The sequence below is a fragment of the Octodon degus genome, unplaced genomic scaffold, assembly GCF_000260255.1.
Source record: "Octodon degus isolate 3935 unplaced genomic scaffold, OctDeg1.0 scaffold00019, whole genome shotgun sequence".
NCBI classification, from domain to species: Eukaryota; Metazoa; Chordata; class Mammalia; order Rodentia; family Octodontidae; genus Octodon; species Octodon degus.
This window is the reverse complement of record NW_004524595.1, coordinates 4,581,069-4,599,035: the sequence shown is the minus strand read 5'-3', so window position 1 is coordinate 4,599,035 and position 17,967 is coordinate 4,581,069. Positions and strand designations below refer to the sequence as shown.

The window sequence follows — 17,967 nt, the reverse complement described above, 5'->3', positions numbered from 1 at the left end:
TTTTTTTTTTTTTTTTTTTTTTGTATCTTTTATACTGTGACATTCTTATTAGCTCTGTATGGTGTTCTCTTGAATCTCCATCTGGCCTACAGAATGTTGCTTCTGGCCCCAATCAATGGATCTCTCTCTCTCTCTCTCTCTCTCTCTCTCTCTCTCTCTAAGAGGCTTTCTTTTTTATTTTTGTACTGAAGATTAAACCCAGGGTCTTTGCATCTTCATTTTGTTGCAGTGTGCTAGCAAGCTAACTTTTCACTCTGTTTATTCTTTGCCTGTTTTCCACGCAGCAGCCAGAGTGCTCTTTCCAAAACATATGTCTAAAGCAGGCCCCATGCAGGTGTTTAACTGGAACAGGCAGGTCTTGGGGGGCCTTGGACCACACTTCCTGAGCCTCTTGTTTATTGCAGTTTGAGTCATCTAGGATGCTTGGGCTTTGTAGTTTCTCAGTACTGTTTCTTCCCTGAGGTACTGACTCATACTAGATTTAAGAAATTTGAATATAGCTGTTTACCAGGATTCTCTGGCCAGCTCAACTCAGACAAGATAACATTCTTTCTTTAGCTGTGGAGGCTGAGTATTATGTTTCCTTAAAGAGACAGGCTGTCCTGACCTCAGGGTTTAGATAGAAAGCTCAGGAAGAGTGAGAGAAAGAGATCAAATCAGGGTGTAGGGCAGTGGTGCCGAACCTATGTCTTTCTGTTTTTTTGTTTTTGTGGTACTGGGGATTGAACTCAGGACCCTGTGCTTGCCAGGCAAGCACTTATTCTACTCAGCTGCCTCCTCAGCCCCCTGAACCTATGTCTTATACTATGTGGTGAACCTATACTTTGTTTTTTTTTTTTTTTTTTTCTTAAGACAGAAGATGTTAATGTAGAGTTCTTTTTCTAAACTAAAACTTTAGTATTTAGGTTTAATTGTACTTTGTGATAAAGGAGTTTTGGGTTACAGTTAGGCACTTGGTCTCTAAAAGATTTGCCATTTGTGCCGTAGGGTCTATTTTTCTCTGTCCTCAGAGTGCCTTTGAATGAGTCTGTCTGTATTGGGCAGATACAAAGGGGCAGGGAGAATCAGGCCTTTTAGTTTTTTGCACAAGGAACTGGTGTCATCTTACGCTACAAAAGGATGAGTAGGAATTTTGCACCAACCTTCTCTGTGGTATATATCTTTGCATTGTGTTAGTAGCAGGACCCAGTGCTCTCCCATAAAGGACAACAGTTTCCAGTACACCATCCCTCATGATGACTCCTTAAGTGGTTCTTCATCTGCCTCTTCATGTGAACAAGTGAATGATTTCCCAGCATCCTTCCGAAAATCTTCATACTGGAGGAAAATGAAGAAGATCAAGCAAGCTGCTTCTCCTCACATTGAAGGTATAAATATCAGCATCTTATTCTCAAGACAGTGGATACTCTGAAGTCCTAGTGGTTCCTGCTGTAAGTGACTCTAAATGTATTAAAGTCCATTCTGCTGATTCTACTCTTCTACGATAGATTTAGAATAAACCTTCTCCTTTGGCAAATTTGAGTTTCCTTCCTTTACACTCGTAGTTTGCTCCTTTTTTGAGGATATAGTGGCTAAGGAAAGGGTGATAGTACGATCATATTCTGGAGGGGGCACATTCTGAAAAATCCTGGGAGCCCTGTATCTTGAGCCTTTCTTCAGTGGTAGCGTCAGCTAAGGTCACACAAAACTTACTTCCTCAAGGCCCCTATTCAGTACTGTGGAGGACCATTGGAGCAGCTCTCCTTGAAAGAAGAGCAGTTGTCTCCATTTTGGCTGATCCTGACCTTATTTCCTTGTATTGATATGTACAGAGCTGGCTAGGACTTCTCTATCCTTTCAGTTGGCCTTAAGCAATGCATAGTGGTCTAGCCAGGTGCTGGCGGTAGTCTTTGAAGAGGGCACGCATGTTTCCCTGATAACCCACACCAGCTGCTCTTTAATATGCGCCTAGTGGAGACAGGACTAAGAGCCAATGCTCCATGCTGCTGGCCGTAATGAAGCCTTGAGACAGAGGCTGTGACTTTCTGAGGCTTGAAAGATTGCATATCAGAGCTGAAGCACAAGACCCCAAAACATAAGATACTATCTCAATAGTATAAGGCAAATTGCTTTTTCTGCATCTCCTTCTCTGCATATGATAAAGGTAAATGCAGTCTACCTACCTAGCTCAGCTCATAGTACTCACCTACTTCCCACAATTCTGTCATTTATTCTTGAGCCACACCTCCTTCATGATTGAATAAAACCCCCAGGTTTGGCCCTGGTCAAGGCCTTTGTTCCGGAAAGCCATCTTCATGGATGGACTTAGGACCCCTTGGCTCCCCATAATTATAAATACGCTTTAGTGTCTTTATTTTCAGCATGGGTTAACACTGGAAGTGGTAGATTCGAATTAACTTGGTGGGCTTCCAATAATATATTTTTGGGATTACAAATATAAACTTCTTGGATTGAGACGAGGACCAGGAGAGGCTTCCTACAAATACAAATGATTGATGATTCCTGAAAGGGAACAATTTAAAGGGAAGAGGAGAGGTTCAGTCAGTTAATGAGAAGTTACATAGACTTTCCTGAAAATGTGACAGTACCTCTGTGAGGCCTGCACCATGGGGGATCTTTCCCTTGAGGGTCCTGTGGATGATGTTTTGAAGGCAAGACCAGACCCGAGCTGGTGCTTTGTGTTTCCATTGTCTACCAGGGTCAGGTGGAGTGTCTGCCAAAGGGAAGAGGAAACCCCGGCAGGAAGAGGATGAAGACTATGGACAGTTTCCTCAGAAGAAGCATAAACTTTATGGTATGGGAGGCACTTTGCTATTTCTTTTTCCTGAGATGACTGAGCTTTATTCTTTGAGGATTAAAGGGCCAGAGATACTGACTTTGGCCTTTCAGTTTTGAGCCCTTTGCATGTGGAGGGAGGGAATAGCCACCACCCTGCCTTGACTGTACCCTTTCATTGAGTCATGAGTTAAAGAGTCATTATGGTTTGAGAGAGTGGAATCTAGAGTGTTTTAGGAAAAGGAGGGGAAGGGGTTTTGCTGCTGGAGGGGGTTGGTCAGGGGGACATGTCAGGCTTCAAGTTTCTGTCTTGTCAGGGAGGAGGCAACGGCCTAAAACTCAGCCTAATCCCAAACCCCAGGCTCGCCGTATACGGAAGGAACCACCAGTTTATGCAGCAGGTAGGCTTTCTGTGGGAGACTTCTTGGGGTGTAGCTTACTCTGCTTTGTTGTTGTCTGTGAGGAAGGACACACTGAAGCATTTCTATATAGAGGAAATGCTTAGGGGCCTAGCTCTTACTTTGAGTTTTGGCTGTCTTGACTTCCTGAACTGCCATAATTTATTTCAGTTTTGTGAGCCTGAGTTTTCCTGTCTATAGTGGTTATGATAAAGATAGCATTGTTGACAGTATTGAAGGGCTTGAAAACACTTAATGTGAACTTCAGCGTGTAGCAACCATTCAGCAGACTGGCTGCTGCCTATCTCTGTGCTCTTCCCTGTTCAATCCTGGTATGAGAAATGTTACCCAGGCTTTAAGCCATGGGCTTTGGCATGGTTCAGACATTTTCTGAATGTCAGGAAATGTGCAGGAGTTTCTGAAACTTTACATGTTACTGAAAAACATGAATTCTAGAAGCTGTACCATGTCTACCAGGAAAGGGAAGACACCTATTATGCTTTTCCTAAATGTGGTATTGTGCTTTTTGTTTCTGGACCATACTGCAGATCACAGAGTGTCCCTTTCTCTTCTTTTAGGCAGTTTGGAGGAACAGTGGTACTTAGAAATTGTGGATAAAGGCAGTGTTTCCTGTCCTACCTGCCAGGTAGTAGGGAGGAAGACCATAGAGGGTTTGAAGAAACACATGGAAAACTGCAAACAGGTTACTTATTTGACATTTTATAACTATTAGGATTTTTCATCAAAACTTTAGACCTCTGCTTTGTGTTCATTATGCTAATAAGAGCTGATTAGTGGCAGTGCTGTGTGGTAGAAAAAAAGATAGACTTTGTATTTGCCTCCCATCCTGCTACATACTAGTTGTGACGTTTCTTTTTCACTTGTGGGCTTTGTTTTCCTCATTGGTAGAATGGGGAAAAAATAATAAATACCTTGTTAGAGGAGAAAAAAGTAACACATGCTAAGTCCCTAGCTCATTATGTGACAGTGGATAGCATTCTGCTTCTCTGTTGAATGGCCTGCCACTGAGCACCAATTTTTCCCTTTTAGGAAATGTTTACTTGCCATCACTGTGGGAAACAACTGCGTTCCTCGGCAGGGATGAAGTATCATGTCATGGCGAATCATAATAGTTTGGTAAGCTTGTCTTCTATCCTGTGTGGTCCTTGGGGATCTTTTACTAAGGTGTGTGAAGATATCTCACTGCAGATGGCTGAGGCATCATACCTCCTAGGGGTATGAGTAGCAAGACCTTTCTGTATAAGAGATAGGTACCTTTGCATGGACCATAATATTTGTATTTAGGTTAGCCCCAAAAGAGGGGTACCATGAGAGATAGAGGGTTAGAACTATTAGTTCTATCCTCTTTTCCTCCTGATCTGTCCAGAAGATGGAGAGAACCAAAACTTGGATGTAGTGGCACAACTTAGCTACTAGTGTAATTCTTGAGTCTGTATGGTTTTTCTTTTTCTGTGTGTGTCTTCTCCATTAATCATCTAATCATATGATTTCCTTGATTTTTAGCCCATTTCAAAGACTGGAGATGAAATTGATGAGCCAAGTGAGAAGGAACGGCTCCGAACAGTTCTAAAGAGACTGGGAAAACTCAGGTGCATGCGAGAGGTAAGAGTCTAGGGACAGCAGCTCCTCCTTCCGGGACTCAGGTCAGCGTCTGCCACTGTTTTTAGTTCTCTTATTCCTTTGTAGACATCCTGATTCTGTGCTACCTGAAGTCAGAAGCATGGCCCCTACTGTTCAGGGCTCTTGAACTCCTTAGTAGTTCTTTCTTTTCTTTCTTATTTCCAGTAATCTATCTTTTCTCATTCCTCTGTCTTCAGGGTATATCATTCCTGTCCCCTACGTAAACATGGTGAATCAGATCTCTGTCACTGTGATGAGCTTCGATATTACTGGCTATTTGATTTTGGGGTGGGTTTGGGTCACAGACCAAGCAGGAAGCTTGGACACAGAGTTCGTGCCCGGGTATAGCTCAGTGAGTGCTCACCACACCAACCTCCTCTGATGGCAAATAGACAGCTGGCCAGGGAGAAGGGAAAGTAGTGGAGAGGGTCTCATCAGATCTACTTATTAGTCAGATCTAGTCATTAGACTAGTAGCTAATTAGACTAGTGACTTTGTGTTGTAGTGAATGCTTCGTAGCTTTTTAGATCTGGAAGGGATTATGTCAGAGGATGGAAGATTCTGATGTGGGGCTGTCTCCTGTGTTCAGAGTTGCTCCAGTACCTTCAGCAGCATCATGGGATATCTGTACCATGTTAGAAAGTGTGGCAAAGAGGCTGCAGAGCTGGAGAAGATGACCTTAAAATGTCACCACTGTGAAAAACCATATAGGTCTAAGGCTGGTCTCGCATATCACCTGAGGTCAGAACATGCACCTGTGAGTACCAGTGCCTCTTTAGACCTTGTGAGTGATGTCCTTTGTGGTGAGTGCCTATCTCTTGGTTCCTCCTAAGTGTCACCTTTTACTCCGTGAATGTTTCTGGTCTCTGTTCCTTGTTCATTCTTGACTCTGTTGTTATTTCTGCCTTTTGAACATTATTAGGTTGGATCAGTGAAAGGTGTGAGTATAGTCTAGGGAGAAGTAAACTATCATTTTTCGAAACTGAAAACATTCCTCCATTTAGAAGTTTTGTGGTAATCTCTAGCTGCCGATGATTACATAATCTAGCCAAGGTGACACTTCAGAATCAAACACATTTTTTGTCCTCAGTTTTAGAAGTTTTATAATTTTATAAATATTATGTTTTGTGGTTAGCACTTTGGTCTGTTGTGAATTATTTTTTGTATATATTACAAGGTATGGATTGGAGTTTTTTTGTTTTTTGAAGGGTCCTATCCAGGTATGTTTTACTACTGAGCTACATCATCAGCCTGTTTTATGTAGTTATTGATGTTTTTAGGCAAGATCTTACTATGTTGTCCATGCAACCTTTTCAGCCTCCCTAAGTGCTAGGATTTCAGGCTTGTGTTTCTGTGATTAAAATCTTTGTATATGAATGTTTCTTGACTTTTTATCCTTTTTTTTCACTTATTAAGAAAGAACAGCCGGGCATGGTGGCGCATGCCTGTAATCCCAGCACTCTGGAGGCAGAGGCAGGAGAATCACTGTGAGTTCGAGGCCAGCTTGGGCTACAGAGTGAGCTCAAGGCCAACCTGAACAGCATAGTGAGACCCTGTCTCAAAAAAAAACAAAAACAAATTTTATTCTGCTAAGCAGCATTTTTTTATGAATAATGTTAATGTGGCAGGGCTTGATATCTAAGGTTAGCAAGCTGATAGACAGCCCTTTTGATACTTAGAGTAGGAAAGACAGCCTTTATCTCTAGTGACAGCAGCCACTTCTCAGCCTGTGTTCTGCTGTGCCTCATTATTGCAGGTCTCCTTCTTTCCGGAGTCAGGACAGCCAGACTGCTTAAAGGAGATGAATCTGGAAGCAAAGAGTGGGGGGCGAGTTCAGAGACGCTCTGCCAAGATTGCTGTGTACCACCTGCAGGAGCTGGCCTCTGTTGAACTGGCCAAGGAGTGGCCTAAGAGGAAAGTGCTCCAGGACCTGGTACCTGATGACCGGAAGGTAGGGTGGAAGTTCATACTACTTTTGAAACCGTTATGTTTAATTCTCTGTGTGATGTTGAGAAAAATAAAGGCACTTGCGTAAGTAAGCACATGATAAGAATATTCTGCCTCTTTCCTCTTGGAGATGGAGCACATCTGAGCTGGCTCACATGTTTGGATTCAGGTAGGTCTTAGCCTCACAGTCCGTTTTTTTTTTTTTTAATTTTTTAAATTTTATTTATTTGTGTGGGGGGGGCAGCTCAGCCCACCAGGGGGCAGGCTGGCTGGCACGTGGTGCTGGGAGATTGAACCATGGTCCCTGTGCTTTGCTAAGCTTGTTCTAAGTAGGTGCTTTAGACCCCTGAGCCATCTCACCAGCCCCTCACAGTCCGTTTTGGAAGTCCCCATATGGCCCTCTGAATTCTGAGGTGCTTCCACAAGGAACCTGAAATTCCCAGGTAGGAGTTTTTACTTGCTCATCATCCAGTGTGTTTCTATCAGTTTTGTGCAGATATAGTGGTTTAAGAGGTAAGTGGTTTCCATTTGTTTTGCTAGCAACAGAACTTCTTTTGTGGCTCAGAATGAAAATGATGATCAACATTGAGAGCCTACCAGCTTGTCCATGTTCTGTTCCCTCACCAAGCTTCTTCACTCTTAGCAGCTTCTTTTGCATCTTTCTAGGCTTTGTTTTTTTTAAATTTTATTATTATTATTATTATTTTACATTTATTTATGTTGCGTGTGTGTGTGTGTGTGTGTGTGGCCAGCTCAGCCCACCAGGGGGCGGGGCCGGCTGGCATGTGGTGCTGGGGAATTGAACCGTGGTCCCTGTGCTTTGCCAAGCCTGTTCTAAGTAGGTGCTTTAGACCACTGAGCCATCTCTCCAGCCCCACTAGGCTTTGTTTATGGACAGAAAGGACGTATATTTGTGAGAACTTTTTGTGTGCTTTTTAGACTTAGAGAGCAGTTGTAGAACTGGTATAGATGTCCCGGGCAGTCTCTGCCCAGCTCCCACTGCTGCCAGCACCTTTGGCAACTGCCACAGGCCACATGGGAACCCCACCTTTGATTTCCTTACTGTCTCCTCCTCCTCTAGTTCGTTAATGTGGTCCTGGCTTTGTGTCTCTGTGAGTGATGTCTTGGTAGTACTAGTGGGCTGTTTTGTAGAATATTTATCAGTATGGTTTTGTGTGGCGTTTTCTCAAGGTCAGGGCAAAGATTACGTGGTTTGGTAGGAGTATCACCCACCCAGGCAGTATTGATGCCTGTTTGCATTGTGTCAGAAGCTACATGTTCCTGCTGTGTTTTATATAGATGATGATTGCTGATGCATTGGCCAAGGTGTGTCTCCAGGTATCTCCATGGTACAATTATAGTCTTCCCCAAAATTAGTTAATATGTTCTGGGAAGATTGAGACCATCTTACTTTTTGCCCACCTGTATTAGCATACATTGATGACAATTCTTTTTTCTTTCTTTTTTTTTTTTTGGTGGAACCGGGGATTGAACTCAGGCCCTTGCACTTGCCAGGGAAGCGCTTATTCCACTGAGCCATCTCCCCAGCCCCTTTTTATTTCAGAAAAGAATTGCACTCTGATTTCCTCTATATCTTTCTGCTGTTGCTTATTTACTATCGACGCTATTAATTCATGCATTTGAGCCGAGCTAGTGTCCTCCGTACTTGTTCTAGGTGGGCACTGGGTTTCTTCCATATGTTTCTGCATTTGATTCTTTAGTGCAGATGTTATTAATTCAGGGATTTCTTTTTTTATTTCCAATCTGAGGTCCTCTATATCTTTCTGCAGCTGTTTCTTTATTTCAGAAGCCGTTGATTCATTGCTTTCAGCTATGTGATTTCCAATTTTTTCTGTGTTAGTGTCCTCTGCACTTGTTACAGGTGGGCTTGGGTTCTGAGGTTGCATTTTGTTCCTTCTCGTCATTTTGTGTAGCACTGTCTTCTGACCTTTGTTGTAGATCTTTGCTGTAGTTATAACCTTCGCACATACTGAAGTTCAGGTGCAGCCCTACAAAGTTTGGACTTATCCAGCTGTGCCTGGCTTGGGTCTGGCCGCTGTGCTCAGCTCCTTCCCGTTGCTGCCCTTGAGGGTGAACCTGTTGTGCTCCTGTGGCAAGATGTTCTGCTCCTGGACTAGCTGGGTAGATCTATCCTCTACACTCTCTGCAGTGATTGCAGCTGCAGAGTTACACCCCAGGCGTGTATGCCAGGCCTGAGCTGTGCCTGGAGGGGGCAAGGTGAAGTAGGGGGAAGAGGAAGCTCTCCCACACACTTACTGAACCTGGGCTAGGACTGGGTCTCCCCAGCCCCTTTTGATGACAATTCTTGCCTACAACATGTGTTACTATATTTGTGGCCTAATGAAAATTTGATTCAGTCATTTGTTCTGCAAGGATAAATTGAAGTTCTTTTTCTTTTTTTGGCAGAACTGGGGATTGAACTCAGGCCCTTGTGCTTGCCAGCTAAGTGCTTATTCCACTGAGCCATCTACCTGGCCCCAAATTGAAGTTCTAGTGTGAAAAAAATCTGTCCTTTTGTTTTATTTATTTATGTTAATACAGTCCCTAGTTATTAGTAAGGGAATAGTTCCAGGACCCCTAAGAATACTGAAACCTGTGGATGCTCAGGACTTACCTTGGTGTAGTATTTGTATAAAACCTATGCCCATCCTACCATGCACTTTCAAACATCTTTGGATTATTTATAATACCCAGTACAATGTAAATAATGACTTTTGGGGGGATAATTACAAGAAACAAGTTTATACATACTCAGTGCATGAGGAATGTTTTTTATTAAAAATGTATTTTTGGGGGGCTGGGGAGATAGCTCAGTAGAATAAGCACTTGCCTGGCAAGCACAAGGTCCTGTTTTCAGCAGTTAGTTGGTTAAGGGCTGAGGATATAACTCAGCAGCACAGGTGCCTGCCTGCCAAGCACAAGGTCCTGAGTTTGGTACCTAGTACCAAAAAAAAAAAAAAAAAAGAAAAGAAAAAGATACAGTTAATTGGTTCAATCAGCAAATGCGGAATCTGAGAATTTGCGGGGACCCAGCTATCTAGACACTCACATACTTAGTTTCTTGCTTTATTCTGTGAGTTGTAATCCTGTGCTGGTAACTGCTCAGTAACACCAGATTGTGCTATTAAGAGCTCTTTCACATGGACTTTCGTGTCTGTCTGACATTTCCTGTCATTTTTTTTTAAGCACTGTTCTACTTAACACCAGAGGAGAGTGAAGGTTTAGCATAGATGTTTCTTGCCCTAGCCCTGGAGTCAATCATTTTTCTAGGAGACCTTGGTTCTTTTCAAGAAAATATATTTAGAAATTTAGACTCCATTGCTAGGTATGTTCATTCCTCCTAGGCTTTTATTGCTTTTGTGCCTTCTTGGTGCAGAGTTCCACTATATTTGTATATTCATATATATGGATAGATCCATATTTCTCTGCCCCTCTATCTGTAGGTATGTTAAAAGCCCAAGATACCTATTTCTTTTTTTATTTTTGAGAGAGACTCTTGCTATGTAGATTCTGATTGGCTTGAGCTTATTATGTAGCCCAGACTGACCTTGAATTTGTGATGGTCTTCCCTCCTCATCCTCCCGAGTGCTGGGATCATAGGCATGCATCATCTCCCGAGGCTCATATTTTGATTGCAGTGCAACCATACAAATTTCATTGTAGCCTTCCTGTTTCATTTTTTAACTCTTTTGTCCAAAATAGAGACATCAGTCTGTGGTTTTGTACAGAATAGTTACAAATTTGCTGAAATCTGGTATAACATTGTGTAGTCAGATCTGCTAATCCATTCCCCTATAAAGCAGCAGATATACTAACTAGAAAATATTACTTATTTGTATGTACAGTAGTTTTCATCTTTAGCCTTACAGTTTATGGTCAAAGTCATGTTTTTCAACTTAGATTGACTTTTGTCTTGCCCTCCTCCTTCATTATGTTCCTGTGTGCCCACCTTTTATTGAATTTAAAGTATTTAATCATTTCTGAGTGCGTGGACATTTCTGATGGCTTGTGGGACATTGCCACTGTTCTAAACCAGACCTATACAAAAGGAAGTCAGTATCTATTTCCAAGTATTACATTCCCATTTTTCCTTTCTGCCCTATTCCTGCCTATCCCTAAAGATAACCAAGCTTACTAATTTCTTTGGATTGTTTCTTTAGTTTTATGGGTGAATAATCAGATACGTCTATATTTTCTTATTTTGCCTTATTTCTTTATTTACCTTTTGCATTCAGCTTTATTTCACTTAACATTATGTCCAGGAAATCACGTAATAAATCTTCATAGGGATCATGCTGATTCTTCATTTTTCCAGTTGTTTACAAAGTTTAGGTAAATAATGTTATTATTTATTTATTTATTTTTGCGGTACTGGAGATTGAACTCAGGACCTTCGCTTGCCAGGCTAGCGCTTATTCTATTGAACTGTCTCCCTGGCCCTTAAATGACGTAATTAGAATTTTGTGTAAGTATTCCCTCAATGTAAAAGGGTTTTCTCGGGCACATTTACACTAGCTGTAGAGGAGAGTAATGCCAGCTGTGTGCCCTGATCTAGCTTTTCTAGAGGCTCCTTCAGCACCTGCCTTCCCCCATTGCCTGTAAGTTTTGGTTTGTTATTCTGCTGCGGAGAACCAGCATGTATGAGATGCATCCACTGTTGAAGCAGGACTATTTGTGGCCAAAAACACAGCTCTTCTGCTGAGGGCCAAGCAGGACCTCTCTGCATAGGTGCGGGCTCTGCTGTACATCTCCAGCTGCCCATGTAGCTCTGTTATATACATCCCCAGCTGCACATGTAGCTCGAATCAAGCATGTGGGAAGGAAGGCAAGCTAGCAGTAACTACTTTTGTAGCACAAGCAAAGATGATGCTTTGTGTTCTAATGTTTCTCATATGATCTGCCTTAACATTTTGTTGTTGTTTTAGAATTTAAAAACTAGGGGCTGGTGAGATGGCTCAGTGGTCTAAAGCACCTACTTAGAACAAGCTTAGCAAAGCACAGGGACCACGGTTCAATCCCCCAGCACCACATGCCAGCCCGCCCCGCCTCCTGGTGGGCTGAGCTGGCCACACACACACACAGACAAATAAATAAAATTAAAAAAAAAAAAAATTTAAAAACTATTAAGGGCTGGCCAGATAGTTCAGTGGACTACTGGGGTTCGATCCCCAGTGTGCCATGCTGGCTCCGCCCCCAGAGCACGCTGAGATGGTGAATGAGACTGGGCATGGTGGTGCATGCCTATGATCCAAGTGCTTGGAACACTGAAAACAGGAGGATCACTACAAGTCTGATCTGTGTAGTGAGACCCTGTAGACCCTATTTTAAATTCATAAAAAGAAAAAAAAAACAAAACCAGAAAAACCCAGCTATTAAAACTCAGCCTAGGTCATTGAAGAAAATACAGACATACTGATAAACGAGAATAAGATTAAAATGATTCAAAATTCTGTCAGATAGGGAATACCACTATTAATATTTTGATTTAGATCTTTTGCCATCTCCATGTATTTTTGTTGAATGAGTATAGCAATATTGTACATATTTGTATTCCTTGCTCTTTTTTTTTCGGAAACAGGATCTTGCTAAGTAATCTATGCTGGCTTTGAACTCACACTCAAACTCACTGTCTTCTTGGTTTCCATGGTGCTGGAATTACATGTGTGCCACCGCACCTGGTTATTTTCAATTTTTATGAAAAGCTTCTTTTTAATACTTTGTCATTCTTCCTGTTTTATCTACAGAAAAAATTTTATAAGTCTTCTGTCCTCTATTGAAAAACAATCTTTTCAGTGCAGAGGGATAGTTCAGTGGCACAGTGCCTGCCCTGCAAGTGCGGGATCCTGAATTCAATTTCCAATACAAAAAATTAAAAAAAAAGAAAATACAAAAAAAAAAAAATTTTAGACAGTAGTCTTATATTTACCAACATGAACTTTAGAGGATTTTATATCTTACTGTGTTTGCATATACCTGTGGACTCCTGAGGTACATAACCTGAAGAGGTATGTGTGAGGAGGTAGGTATTCTGTTATTTTGGTTGGGAGTTGCACCCCTATAATGCATTGTTTCTTGTCTCCTAGTTAAAATATACTCGACCTGGGCTGCCTACTTTCAGCCAGGAAGTACTACACAAATGGAAGACAGATATCAAGAAGTATCATCGCATTCAGTGTCCTAACCAGGTGATTCTTTGTCTTTCATTTATTCAGTAAATGTATTGCAAGTATCTGTTCTTCTTTTTAGTTATTCCTTCATGATGAAGCATTTGGCAGTGTAGTTGCTTAAAGTAACAGAGATTTTACTTGTTGATATTTCTGTAGAGTAATAATTCTGTTGGGTGAGCCAACAGAAGACTAGTCCTACTTTGTGTGGCCTCAGCTGGGATCACTCTGGAGCTCTAGCTAGATGGAATTGTAATGTCCAAGTTGGCTTTTATGCTTTTGCATTTAGTCAGGACCCTGGATACCTATATTGCTTTTCTCTCTAGCGGGGCAGTTGGATTACCAGCAGCTTACACAGTGACTGACTACTTGGAGTGGATTCTGACAAAGCAGAAGTTGCAGATCTGTTTGTGTGTGTGTCTGTGTGTGATGCTGGAGATTGAATCCAGGTCCTTGCACAAACTAGGCAGTTGCTTTACCCTGAACTATGTGCTCAGCCCTTGTTACTTCATTTGAGACATGTTTTTATTTTGTTGCCCAGGCCAGCCTTGAGATGATGATTTTCCTGCCTCATCTTCCAGGTAGATGGGACCACAGTTGTGTGCCATCTGGTGTAGCCAAAGCTGAAGATTTCTTCTGGCCTCTTCAGAATTTGTACAGCATCACTTTCATGGCACTCTTGCATCAGCAGCATCTAAGGGCCAGTGGAAACTCAGAGGGAGGTTAAATAGGCTCTGCTCTTGATAGCAGGAGTAGCATACATTTGCCATCATCTGAAAAATTGCTACAAGAGCTGTATATGCAGTAATTTGAGGAGGAAAATACAGAAGTGGGAGGTACACTTGCACTTAAAGGTTTTTAAACTAATCATATTGGGCCAGGAGTTCAATCCCTGGGCCTACTGTGCTTATCTTGCCCCCGGGGTGCACTGAGACAGCAGTTGAGACTGGGCATGGTGGCACACACCTGTAATCCCAGCTCTTAGGAGGCTGTAAACAGGCAGATGACTACGAGTTCAATCTAGTAGTGAGACCCTGAACACTCTGTAGACCCATCCCTAAAAATATAAATAAATAAGTAAACATACTAAGCATATATTTTTTTGTATTTCTGTGAAGTAAATGTTGTATGTATAAGTGTTAAAGTTCCAGATAAATCAGACAATGGGGAACTAGGTTAAATTTATTCAGCTGACATTTTTGTTCCACAGTGATCACTATCCTGCTATGCTCTCTATGTATTCTGATGTCTGATACTAAGAAAAGGATTCTATGTGTTATCACATTTACCTCTTTTTTTCTTTTTTAGGGTTGTGAGGCTGTGTACAGTAGTGTGTCTGGCCTTAAAGCTCACCTTGGCTCGTGTACATTGGTTTGTAACTTTTTAAAGTTGGTTTCTTAATATGTCCTCTAAAACAGTTTGACATAGAAAAGAACTCAGTTTGGGTGAACATCTACTCATCTTGTACACTGTCATTATTAGAGCCTGCTTTAGTCCTCTGTGCCATGAAAATTCTCGGACTCATTGAATGGGATGTCAGAATTCATCTAAAATGCAGGAAAGGCCAACATAGCCATCATACACTGATGAAAGGACTTTGGAGTGACATTTGAATTCTGCATTCCTAGGAGAAGCTCCACCTGAGCCTCTCCCACACTGGCATGCTGTTTTTTTTGGGTCCAAAACATCCCAGAACAAATTTTGCTTACTTATGTGGACCAGTGAAGACCTTCCAAATTCATCTGAACTGTACTGGCCTCTAGGGATGGGAGACCGGATGGGAGATAGGATGGGATGTCAGCCTACAGCCAGCCATTTGCTCACTGTTTTCCATGTAGACCAGGAGGTATCCTACAACCCACGAGCTGTGGAAAATGCTCCCACTTTTCAGTCCTACTCAGGAGTATCTCCTCACATAAAATAGCACCATGAGGACCAGAAACTGCAGGAGAGGAGGGAAGGCACTTGGATCAGTGCAGCAAGGAAGTTATAGGCATCGATTCGGATCTGTCCAGAACATTTTAGAGGGTTTTTTTTTTTTTTTTGAGACAGGATCTCATTCTGTATATAGTTCAGGCTGGCCTTTAACTCACTGTGTAGCCCAAGCTGGCCTGGAACTCACTGAGATCCTTCTATCTCAGCCTTCCAAGTGCTGAGATTACTGATGTGTGCTACCACACCCGCCTCTGGTTTTAATTTTTTGAGAGGTTTCATTATGAAGTTGAAGGAACCTGAGGAGGTAGAAAAAAATGGCATGGTACATAGTACAAGTAGAACATCAAGTGGTGCTAAAAGTAGGAGTGGATATTTGGTGCAGAATTGCATTCAGAGAGGTTTTGTTTTGTTTTTTTAAAAATGTATTTAGTGGGCTGGTGAGATGGCTCGGTGGTCTAAAGCACCTACTTAGAACAAGCTAAGCCAAGCTAAGCCAAGCGAAGCACAGGGACTGCGGTTCAATCCCCCAGCACCACATGCCAGCCAGCCCCGCCCCTTGGTGGGCTGAGCTGGCCACACACAGACACTAAATAAATAAATAAATAAATAAATAAATATTTAAAAAAAAAATGTATTTAGTACAGGGTTTATAGGGTCTCACTACAGAGATCAGACTTGTAGTGATCCTTCCTGTTTTTCAGCCTGCCAAGTGCTGAGATTGCAGGCACGCCACCACGCCCAGTCTCAATCGCATCTTAGCACGTCCCTGGGGTGGGGCCTGTATGGCAGGCTGGGAATCGAACCCCTGACCCCTGCATCTTCCTGAGCAGGCACTTTAATCCGCTGAGCTATCTGGCCCCAGAGAGATTCCTTAAGATAATTTTCCTAAATATGCTGCTATTGTGGGTCTTTATTCTTCTTACCTTTGCTGAAGTATAATCTCCCCTTTTCATCTCAAATATTTCTGCACAGGTAAGTGCTCTTGAATTAACCAGTAATTCTCTTTTCTCTTTTGGAAATAGGGAACTTTTGTGGCTGGAAAATACAAGTGTCTTCTATGCCAGAAAGAGTTTGTGTCAGAGAGTGGTGTCAAGTATCACATCAACTCTGTCCATGCTGAGGTGAGGTGTCAGCTTTCCCATGGTGTTTTTATAACCCTTTGGCATATAAACTACAAGAGCAGTGCTTTTCATCTGTTTTTAGGGTCTAGGATTGTCAAGGAAAGTAACACAGTAGTACTTACTGAGACATAGGAGCAAAAATACTCTTTAATACCTTCCTGCTGGCTTAAACCATCAGGGTACATGCATGACTGGCCATTGGGTGGCATGTGTGACTGTCCCATGCAACCTGATGGGATCTCAGGTAGTTCAGAGCTGTCTGGCAGTGAGACATACAAATTGTAGCTCTGTTGTGAATGTGTCAAAATTGGATGAGTAATTGCTTTGTTTTGGGTAAATATTTGAAGTTATTGTGAATGCATCTTTGAGCTCTAACTGTTTTAGATCCAAATAAATGAGGCATCAGGAAACTAAGTTGAATTTACATGTCCAGCATTCTTGTTCCCAATGCTGTGTATCATGTTTTCTATGCATTCTAATGTCCAGAGGTAGCCTGCTTCCAAGGCTACTTAAATGCTGCCTAGAGAAGTATAAAGGTCTTATTTTATAAGACATAAGGACTTTTAAAAACATACAAACAATATATATTACATATTTATTTGTTTTCTTACCAGGGATCAAACCCAGAACCTTGCATTTATCAGGCAGGTACTTATGCCTCTGAGCTATCTTCCTAGCCCATATAATTATATCTAAAAAATTGTGGGTTTTTTTTTTTTTTTTTTTTTTTTTTTTATGCAGTTCAGGCTGGCCTTGAGCTCACTTTGTAACAGCCCAGGCTGATCTTGAACTCAAAACAATCCTCCTGCCTCAGCCTCCCAAGTGCTGGGATTATAGATGTGCACTACCATGCTGGGCTCTAAAATTGTGGGGTTTTGAGACAGGGTCTGACTATGTAGTGCAAGCTGGCCTTGAACTTAGTATGTAGCCTAGGCTATCCTTGAACTGACAGTGAACCTCCTGCATGAGCCTCCTGAGTGGTTGGATTACACATGTGTGCCACCACATCTAATCTACTGTGGTCTTCTCTGTTTTATAGAATTGGTTTGTTGAAATCGGGTCCTTAAAATAGGCTTATATATTACAATTGTCTTTTTTTTACTTTATTTGTAATACTGGGATGGGCTGGGAATGTAGCCCAGCAGCATAAGCACAAGGTCTCGAGTTTGATCCTTGGTACCACTAAAAAACGTGGTGGTGGTGGTGGTGGTGGTGATGATGATGATGATGATGATGATGATGATGATGATGATGATGATGATGATGAAATACTGGGGATTGAAACCAGGGTCTTTGTATTAGCTATATCCCTCAGCCCTGGGCTGGGGAGATAGCTCAGTGGAATAAGTGCTTGCCTGGCAAGCGCAAGGTCCTAAGTTTGATCACTAGTACCACTAAAAAAAAAAAAAGAAGAAGAAGAAAAAAGAGCCTCAGCCTTTTGAAATTTTTTTTAATTTTTACAATTTTTAGGTACAGGGATTCAAACTTGGGACCTTGCACTTGCCAGACAGGCTCTTGTGCCACTGAGCTACATCCTCAGCTCTATCTTCAGTGTTTAATTTTTTGGGTCTGTTTTTGAGACAGGCCTTGAGCTCACTGTGTAGCCAGGTTAGTCTCAAACATGCAACAATCTTCCTGCCTCAATCTGCCTGTAATCCCAAGTGCTGGGATTATAGACATGCACCACCATGCCTGGCACCTATTTATATTTTTGAATTTTAAGGCAAGGTCTCATTAAGCTACCAGGTTGTCCAGATTGCTCTTTAATTTTTGATCTTTTCTGCATGGACTGTAACCTCAGAGTCCTGGGGTTACAGGCCAGTACCAGCATACCCAGCTTGCAGTTGTCTGTTGTACTCTACAGCAGTGATGGTGAACCTTTTAGAGACCAAGTACCAAGTTGCAACCCAAAATTTACTTATAGCAAAGTGTTTACGCTGCAAGTAAACATGAATACTGAGGGTT

At 42.0% G+C, this 17,967-nt stretch overlaps 1 protein-coding gene across 3 annotated transcripts in view; it reads left to right on the top strand.

The window, feature by feature from the left end:
• Window positions 1-17,967, top strand: part of Znf512 (zinc finger protein 512) — a 32,732-nt gene that overhangs the window by 12,279 nt on the left and 2,486 nt on the right. For 2 of the 3 annotated variants that reach the window (XM_004627396.2, XM_023710936.1), the window contains exons 3-13: window positions 1,177-1,367; window positions 2,699-2,794; window positions 3,093-3,176; window positions 3,752-3,876; window positions 4,224-4,310; window positions 4,698-4,796; window positions 5,404-5,571; window positions 6,571-6,765; window positions 12,866-12,967; window positions 14,255-14,317; window positions 15,904-16,002. In XM_004627396.2, the coding sequence (XP_004627453.1) occupies window positions 1,177-1,367; window positions 2,699-2,794; window positions 3,093-3,176; window positions 3,752-3,876; window positions 4,224-4,310; window positions 4,698-4,796; window positions 5,404-5,571; window positions 6,571-6,765; window positions 12,866-12,967; window positions 14,255-14,317; window positions 15,904-16,002 (1,309 nt within the window). The remainder of the gene's footprint in view (window positions 1-1,176; window positions 1,368-2,698; window positions 2,795-3,092; window positions 3,177-3,751; window positions 3,877-4,223; window positions 4,311-4,697; window positions 4,797-5,403; window positions 5,572-6,570; window positions 6,766-12,865; window positions 12,968-14,254; window positions 14,318-15,903; window positions 16,003-17,967) is intronic. The other variant, XM_023710935.1, reaches the window with a different exon arrangement.